General features: G+C 43.5%; 2 protein-coding genes across 15 annotated transcripts in view; one reads left to right on the top strand and one right to left on the bottom strand.

The window, feature by feature from the left end:
- LOC120032383 (cell death-inducing p53-target protein 1 homolog) overlaps nt 1-9757 on the top strand; it is a 77500-nt gene that overhangs the window by 14063 nt on the left and 53680 nt on the right. The gene's annotated exons all lie outside the window — the stretch shown is intronic.
- Nucleotides 1-9757, bottom strand: part of LOC120032379 — a 57079-nt gene that overhangs the window by 22301 nt on the left and 25021 nt on the right. For 7 of the 14 annotated variants that reach the window (XM_038978428.1, XM_038978433.1, XM_038978429.1 and 4 more), the window contains exon 4: nt 4469-4502. In XM_038978428.1, coding sequence (XP_038834356.1) covers nt 4469-4502 — 34 coding nt within the window. The other 7 variants (XM_038978436.1, XM_038978444.1, XM_038978438.1 and 4 more) reach the window with 7 other exon arrangements.

The raw sequence follows: 9757 nt of genomic DNA, 5'->3' as shown, positions 1-9757 counted from the left end.
CACACACACACACCACACACACACACACACACACACAAACACTCACACTCACACACCACACTCACACACACACACACACACACACACACACACACACACACTCACACACACACACCTCACACCACACACCACACTCACACACACCACACTCACACTCACACACACCACACTCACCACACTCACACACCACACTCACACACACACCACACACACACACACACACACACACTCACACACACCACACTCACACACACACACCACACACACACACACACCACACTCACACACACACCACACTCACACACACACACACCACACTCACACACACCACACTCACACACACACCACACTCACACACACACACCACACTCACACACCACACGCACGCACGCACACACACACCACCCCCTCTTCACTAATCTGTCTGCACTTTAACCCTTTAGTCACTAAAGCTTAGTGAGTCAGAGGTCTCTGGTCTGAGGTCCTGTTCCCTGGCATACTGGGCACTTTAACCCTTTAGTCACTACAGCTTAGTGAGTCAGAGGTCTCTGGTCTGAGGTCCCTGTTCCCTGGCATACTGGGCGTTGTCTCACAGTCGAATCAATATAGATGTTCAGATAACACCGCAGGTGCAGCGAAATGCTTGTGTTTCTAGCTCCAACAGTGCAGTAATACCTAATGCTTGTGTTTCTAGCTCCAACAGTGCAGTAATACCTAATGCTTGTGTTTCTAGCTCCAACAGTGCAGTAATACCTAATGCTTGTGTTTCTAGCTCCAACAGTGCAGTAATACCTAATGCTTGTGTTTCTAGCTCCAACAGTGCAGTAATACCTAATGCTTGTGTTTCTAGCTCCAACAGTGCAGTAATACCTAATGCTTGTGTTTCTAGCTCCAACAGTGCAGTAATACCTAATGCTTGTGTTTCTAGCTCCAACAGTGCAGTAATACCTAATGCTTGTGTTTCTAGCTCCAACAGTGCAGTAATACCTAATGCTTGTGTTTCTAGCTCCAACAGTGCAGTAATACCTAATGCTTGTGTTTCTAGCTCCAACAGTGCAGTAATACCTAATGCTTGTGTTTCTAGCTCCAACAGTGCAGTAATACCTAATGCTTGTGTTTCTAGCTCCAACAGTCCAGTAATACCTAATGCTTGTGTTTCTAGCTCCAACAGTGCAGTAATACCTAATGCTTGTGTTTCTAGCTCCAACAGTGCAGTAATATCTAATGCTTGTGTTTCTAGCTCCAACAGTGCAGTAATACCTAATGCTTGTGTTTCTAGCTCCAACAGTGCAGTAATACCTAATGCTTGTGTTTCTAGCTCCAACAGTGCAGTAATACCTAATGCTTGTGTTTCTAGCTCCAACAGTGCAGTAATACCTAATGCTTGTGTTTCTAGCTCCAACAGTGCAGTAATACCTAATGCTTGTGTTTCTAGCTCCAACAGTGCAGTAATACCTAATGCTTGTGTTTCTAGCTCCAACAGTGCAGTAATACCTAATGCTTGTGTTTCTAGCTCCAACAGTGCAGTAATACCTAATGCTTGTGTTTCTAGCTCCAACAGTGCAGTAATACCTAATGCTTGTGTTTCTAGCTCCAATAGTGCAGTAATACCTAATGCTTGTGTTTCTAGCTCCAACAGTGCAGTAATACCTAGTAATACAAAACAATACACACATAAACCACAAAGTTGAAAGAAAGAAATTAAGAAATATCAGAATGAGCAATGTCAGAGTCCAGGATATACACTGCCTTCAGGAAGTATTCACAGCAATGTCAGAGTCCAGGATATACACTGCCTTCAGGAAGTATTCACAGCAATGTCAGAGTCCAGGATATACACTGCCTTCAGGAAGTATTCACAGCAATGTCAGAGTCCAGGATATACAGTGCCTTCAGGAAGTATTCACAGCAATGTCAGAGTCCAGGATATACAGTGCCTTCAGGAAGTATTCACAGCAATGTCAGAGTCCAGGATATACACTGTCTTCAGGAAGTATTCACAGCAATGTCAGAGTCCAGGATATACACTGTCTTCAGGAAGTATTCACAGCAATGTCAGAGTCCAGGATATACAGTGCCTTCAGGAAGTATTCACAGCAATGTCAGAGTCCAGGATATACAGTGCCTTCAGGAAGTATTCACACCCCTTGACTTTTTCCACATTTTGTTGTGTTACAAAGTGGGATTAAAATGGATTTAATTATCATTATTGATACACACAGGAAACTATTGAGTGTGAAAAATCCAGCAGTTCTTGGCACACTCAAACCGGTGCGCCTGGCACCTACTTCCATACCCTGTTCAAAGGCACTTAGGACTTTTGTCACGCCCATCCACCCTCTGAATGACACACATACACACTCCATGTCTAATCTTTCTTTACCCTGTCTCCTCCCTTTCATCTACACTGCTTAAATTGGTTTCAACAGGTGACATCAATATGGGATCATAGCTTTCACCTGGATTCACCTGGTCAGTCTGTCATGGAAAGAGCAGGTGTTCTTAATGTTTTGTACACTCAGTATGGGTCAAACAGTATGTAAACATGTAAAAGTGTTCAGTGAGTCCATGTACACAGGGCAGCAGTCTCTAAGGTTCAGGGCAGGGCATGTAACTGGGCGCAGTGGTGACTGTTTAACAGTCTGATGGCCTTGAGATAGAAGATGTTTATAAAGTCTCTCAGTCCCAGCTTCGATGCACCTGTACCGTCTCCGTCTTCTAGATGGTAGCGGGGTGTACAGGCCGTGGCTCGTTTGGAGCAACTTAGAAATTTGACTTTTGGAGAAACGTAGACAAACGTCAGAAGCGGAAGTCAAATTGGTAAAACTGTGAGATCTTGTTGAGATCAAAGCTGAATGTCTGCAAGATTACATCATGTCAGCATTCTACATAACACAACCCAACATAATAGCCGTGTATAAAGTTGCTGTAAGACAAAACATACCACCTCATTTCCTAGGAGATTTTCGGATGATATTGCTGGCAGTTCTCTCATGCAGCCAGAACTCAACAGCGCACACCACTAGGACAAATATGTGCTTTAATAGAAACTAAACACAGGTATGCTACAGTTTGTTAAAACCATCTTCTTTCAAATGTGCTCACTGTACATCATTCAAATCAACACTGTACAACTCAACAAGATCTAAATACAGATCCCTGTTAAACTGATGGAGAACACATGGTTGGTACGCAGATGCTGCATGGACATTTCACTGGTAAAACTTGAAGAATTATCATTCACGATTGACAGGGAGAAATGTAAAGGGAGGGTGACCACAACAATGTGTGTGTAAAGTAGAGGTTAAGAGACACAAAACGTGATTGGGACCTTCAGCTGTTGGGAAGAGGCTTCCAGGAGGGCGGAACAGGGGCAGGACGGTTACCTACAGACATGTTTTCAGGCTTGTGTTGCTCATCATCACTTTTTATTTATCTGTTATTTTACCAGGTAAGTTGACTGAGAACACGTTCTCATTTACAGCAACAACCTGGGGAATAGTTACAGGGGAGGGGGATGAAAGAGCCAATTGTAAACTGGGGATTATTAGGTGACCATGATGGTTTGAGGGCCAGATTGGGAATTTAGCCAGGACACCGGGTGTTAACACCCCTACTCTTACAATGAGTCCCATGGGATCTTTAATGACCTCAGAGAGTCACCCATTTAACATCCCTTCCGAAAGACACCACCCTACACAATATCCCAATATATTTTTTAGAACAGAGGAAAGAGTGCCTCCTACTGGCCCTCCAACACCACTTCCAGCAGCATTTGGTCTCCCATCCAGGGGCTGACCAGGACCAACCCTGCTTAGCTTCAGAAGCCAGCCAGCCAGCAGTGGTATGCAGGGTGGTATCCTGCTGGCAGGTTATCTGAAGTGACTATTCAGTCACGATTGACAGTGAGACAGTGAGAAACAACCCAACATAATAGCCTAGTATAAAGTTGCTGTAAGACAAAACATACCACCTCATTTCCTAGGAGATTTTCGGATGATATTGCTCGCAGTTCTCTCATGCAGCCAGAACTCATTACCTTATCTACCTGACACCTCCCTAACAGCTTAGCCCGCCCCCTCTATAAATTCAATTTCAATTCAAGGGGCTTTATTGGCATGGGAAACACATGTTAACATTGCCAAAGCAAGTGAAGTAGATAATAAACAAAAGTGAAGTAAACAATAAAAATGAACGGTATATATTACACTCCAAAACAATAAAGACATTTCAAATGTCATATGTGCAAATAGTGAAAGTCTGTGTCTCTTCCTCTCTCGATCACACTCTCTCTCTTCGTCTCTCTATCACACTCGCTCTCTTCCTCTCTCTATCACACTCGCTCTCTTCCTCTCTCTATCACACTCGCTCTCTTCCTCTGTGCTTAAGTTTCTCTCTCTCTCTCTCTGTCTCTTTCTGCTTCAGTTTTTCTCTCTCTCGGTCTCTTTCTGCTTCAGTTGTCTCTCTCCTCTGGCACATGGTGGAGAGCTGCAGGTCCCCTCCTGTTCATCATCATGAAGTTATGCAGGACACAGGTAGCCTTCACAGATGCCTGAAATCCCCCACGAGACCAGGTGGCCCTGGTCACCCAACTGTGCAGTGCCCTACACAGTGACTGTAGGCAATCGTTTTGAAGAAATCTCAAGTTGCAAGGCATCTGTAGGAATATGGAAGATAATGTCATTAGACTTTTACGTCACCAGGTTATTGTGGATTACTAAAGTATAATATATCTTATAACAAACATGATAGCATTGGATAGATGCATGTGTAGCATGTGACAACAGCAGGATCATATCAAGGATAGCGTCGCAAATGAATACATAAATACCACTTGAAGCTTGATGATGACTTGATCATTTGAATCAGCTAAGGCAAAAATAAAAATGTGCACCCCAGGAACAGGACTGGGAACCATTGCTCTTCATCTGCAGACAGGGTTTCACAGCTCTGTATCTGAGGACAGAAAACAGACTTCATTATACTAAAATTAGACCGCACTGAATATTATGTTACTATTATCTCCGTCCTCACTTCTTACTATGGAGTGGAACTACACAACAGTACCTGCTCAACCAGAATAGCCTACTCTACCTTCTTTGACAGTTGGAGCAGCTATCCTTTCACTCTCTTCCATGGCTGTTAGCTAGCTACCTACAAATGCATTTGGAGTTTGTTTTACAATTACATCATGATAGCCATTATGAAGTTAGGTAACTGGTGATATTTAATTCCGTTAGTCGTTGAGCGTTCTTAATGGACATTGTTAATGAAGTTGTAAGAGGTCTTATTTGTTTTTACTAACAAGCTAGCAATAAGTTGCATAGTAACAGCATCAACTAACGAATTGGAAGGATACCGTTCGTTTAGTTTCCTAAAATTAACTAATAGTATATACACTCATTTAATATGTAGTATACAGTATGTTATGGGTATTCGAACACGGGTATAGTCTTTTCCCCAAAGTGTATTTAGTTACTTGAATAGGTTCATACAGCATCAATGTGGACGATTGGAAACAGGGCAGCAACGTTCGTCACCAGAGCGGTTTAAAGCACGCTACTATTTAACTGTCTTTAAACTGGTTTCCCATTTAATAACCAGATCGTCATACAAACTTACTATGTTGAATTATTGTTATAATATAAATGACGACGCGACACACAGCTTTTGTTTCTTATATCCCATATGTAGTGTCTTAGCTCTTATTACTTATTTATATAATAAGAAAGACTCTGAATACAAGAAATGGACCATTTCAAATTCCAACATGACCTTCTTGTAGTTGCTGCAAAACCTGATGTTGGCATTTCTGGGGTATCATGACTCTCATTCCCCACATCAAACATCCTTGGTACGTTGTAATTTCCTTTCTCCGCTGGAAATACGGAGTCAGCTCCTCTCTGCCTGTAGCTGGCCATCCTGACATGGTGTAGGTGAACACTTTTGACAAGGTCACATCTTTCCTTGTCTCCTGTTTGATAACTGTGCTTGTGACCGGTAGTGCCTCGAGCTGAGCGGTATGGAAAATGTCCACTGCATCCACACTCCTTTGTCTTTCTCTTGTACACGGCAGTCTGGATAATCCATCTGCATTTGTGTGGAGGGACGACGGCTTCAACTCAATGTCATACATTCATATGACTGGGAGGAACAAGGCATATCGCTGTAACCTGGCTGCTGGCATTCCCAGAATGCCTTTCTTTGGACTGAAAATGGAAAGCAACGGCTGGTGATCCGTAACCAGAGAAACGCTTGCCATATAGGTATGCGTGGAGTGTCTTGACGCCCCACACTAGCGCCAGTGCTTCTTTGTCGATTTGTGAGTAGTTTCTCTGCATCATTCAACGTTCGTGACGCAAATGCAACTGGCCTCTCTGACCCATCTTTCAGTGTGTGTGAAAGGACGGCCCCGCAGCCATAAGGGGACGCATCACAAGCCAACTTCACTGGCAGTTCAGGGTCGTAATGCATCAGGACCTGTTCAGATGTGATGAGCCGTTTTGCCTCAAGAAATGCAGTTTCACACTGTTCTGTCCACCGCCATGTCCTATTCTTTTCCAGGAGCTGATTTAGAGGCTGGAGTACTGCTGAAAGGTTTGGGAGGAATCTTCTGTAGTAATTGATCAGTCCAGTGAAAGATCTCACTTCTGTGATATTTTGTGGTCGTGGTGCCTGTACCACTGCCTCGATTTTGTCCTGTGTTTTGTGCAATCCATTGCGGTCGATTTCATGTCCACAGAAGACAATCTTGTCTTTGAAGAACTCACACTTCTGTAAGTTTGCCTGTAGACACCATACTCTTTCAGTCTTCTCAGGACCTCTTCCAGGTTAGCCAGGTGCTCTTTGTCGGTGCGTCCTGTTATGATACACTGGGTTCCTGGGATTCCTTGCAAAATCTGGTCAATAGTTCGTTGCCAAATGGCTGGGGCCGATGCAATGCCAAAAACCAGGCGGTTATACCTGTATAGACCTTTGTGTGTGTTCATTGTCAGGTACTGTTTGGAGCTCTCTTCAACCGGTAGCTACAGGTAAGCCTGTTTCAGATCAATTTTACTGAAGTGTTTCCCACCAGTTAGTGCAGCAAAGATGTCATCCAGGCGTGGCAGGGGGTATTGGTCCACATGCAACATTGAATTCACAGTTACCTTGAAGTCCCCACACATTCTAACAGACCCGTCTTTCTTCACAATAGGAACTATGGGTGTGGCCCATTCGCTTCTGTCCACTTTCGTCAGGATCCCTGTATCCTGCAAGCGATCGATTTCCGCTTCCACCTTTGGTCTCAGGGAGTATGGAACAGATCTGGCTTTGCAGAATTTTGGGGTTGCGTCATCTCTCAGTACAAGTTTAGCTGTGAAGCCTTTTACTGTTCCCATCTGATCACTGTGTTGTATTTCTTCCGCAAGTGTTCCAGTGTTTGGTCGGTGCCTTTCTCTTTGGACTGGAACGTGTGGAGCATTTTCAAGTCACACCAGTTCAGCTTCATTTTTGAAAGCCATTCCCTGCCAAATAATGGTGGGCCAGTTCCAGGCACCACATACAGCTGTAACTGCTGTGTTTGCCCCCCATACCGCACTCTGACCTGCAACGCCCCCATTGGGCTCAATCGCTCTCCTGAGTAGGTCTTCAGCAACACATTTGTGTTCTTCAGCATGATAGCCTTGAAGTGCTCATTGTAGACAGTAGTGGAAATTATAGACACTGCAGATCCTGTGTCCAGCTCCATTTTGGGGGGTTTGCCTTCGATATCTGGTGTCACCCATATTATGCTACTGCTGGGAGAAGTCACTGTGTTTAACTCCATTGTACCAATTCATCGTCCATTGTACCAATTCACCAATTCATCTGAATCACTGCCACTGTTCTCTGCTAGTGCATTCACAGACCCTTTAATTATCTCAGTTTTCCTGTTGTGACTGAACTTTGCTCTGCGTGCTCTTTGAATGTGCCCCCTTCTACTGCATTTGTGACAAATTTCGTCTTTGAAACGGCAGTCCTCTGCTCTGTGACCATCTCCGTCACACCTGTTGCATTTTTCGGCCACACGTGGGCGCTGTCGGCTGCGTGAAAACTTGTGCAGGGAAGTTTGTGATAGGTCAGTCTTTCTTTTACTTTGCAACTCAAATGCATCTTTAGTCGCGATTTCCATAGTCACAGCAATTTCAACAGCCTTTGCAAACGTGATATCTGATTCTGTGAGGAAACGTTTTTGAATGTGTTCATGTTTCAGTCCACAAACAAATCTATCCCTTAATGTGTCATTTAGGTTCTCTCCAAACTGGCAATGTTCAGACAGTTTCTTCAACTCTGCTACAAATGTACTAACACCCTCCCCTCATTCTGATCTCTCTTGTGGAAACGAAAACGTTCCGCGATGAGGAGTGGTTTAGGTGATTTTGCAATATCTCCACAATATCTGTGAATGTTTTATTTGAGGGCTTCAGAGGGGCAGTCAGATCTCTTAGCAAACTGTACGTATTTGGGGCAATTCAACTCAACAACGCTGGTACTCCCTTGTTGTCAGCAATGTCGTTTGCAATGAAGTACTGTTCCAGTCGTTCAATGTAAGTTGCCCAGTTTTTTTGCGTGTCATCAAACATCTATTTTCCCGATGCTAGACATTCTCTTTACCTCCGGCTCCACGGGTCTTTGACCTGCCGCCTCGTTCTCGCTCTCCCCTCGTCGTCACTGCTTGCTAGCTGTTGTGCTACAGGGTCAACATCTTCCTCTCTTACAGGGTCATAATCTTCCTCTCTTCCAGGGTCAACATCTTCCTCTCTTCCTACGAGATCCATCTGCATTCGTGATGCACACTGCAGGTCATCATCCTCGTCGCCATTGTAGTGTCTTAGCTCTTATGACTTATTTATATAATAAAAAAGACTCTGAATACAAGAAATTGAACTGGAGCTTCACATTTACTAAAACGAGTTAGTACCAGAATAACATAGAACACTGCGCATGACCAAGGGTGCTCCATTCTTAAAGGGGACATCAGTAATTAACAGAACATAACACCATACGTAACTGTATTGCAGAAATACAGTTTGACATTTGCTATCATTGTTTTCTATGTTGCGTGAACGCTTCATAGTTTACGTGGTAACAGTCATTGGTATAATTTAACCATTATCATTCTCAAGTAAATAGTCACGTTTCAAAGTAATGTCTTGTTTACGTCTATTCCTCAGCAGTGATGGATGCCGCGGTGTTCTGATAAAGGAGGTCCGACCTGAATCCCAGGGTTAAAATACGGTTCCGGAAGGGCGTTGGGAAATGCCCACTCTCTGTTCACCCCAGTGGAACTCTTTTTCCCTTTGAGGAGTTTACAATAGCGAAGTACAGTTATACATTGATATTGTGTACTGTTATTGTTAAAATAATGCTTGTATTTAACGTTATCATTATTGTAGAAATGTAAAAATGGATGGTTTGCAGACTTGCCTTGGAGCTGGCCACTCCCCTTATAGTCTCCGTGGAACGTCCCACCAGTGAGTTGATTTTTGGTTTATGTACGTTCTGTTCCTGCACGTTATAGCGAAGTTCTTTTTCACGTTAATACTTTATAGGACAGTCCGTTTTTCAAGTCATTTAGCTCTTGCTATATTTTAAAGCACTTTGGTTTATTTCCTTGTCATAATTTGTATCATCCAAGTTTTGATAAATAAAAACCCTTATTGTTTAATTGTGACGCTCACTTGATTTGATTGACAGCCTGACTCAGCGTTCTCTTCAACAGAGCCTGGATGCTCCT

Source organism: Salvelinus namaycush, chromosome 39, assembly GCF_016432855.1.
Source record: "Salvelinus namaycush isolate Seneca chromosome 39, SaNama_1.0, whole genome shotgun sequence".
Classification (NCBI taxonomy): Eukaryota; Metazoa; Chordata; class Actinopteri; order Salmoniformes; family Salmonidae; genus Salvelinus; species Salvelinus namaycush.
Note: the sequence above shows the minus strand (reverse complement) of the source record. Positions and strands in the feature narration are given on the sequence as shown.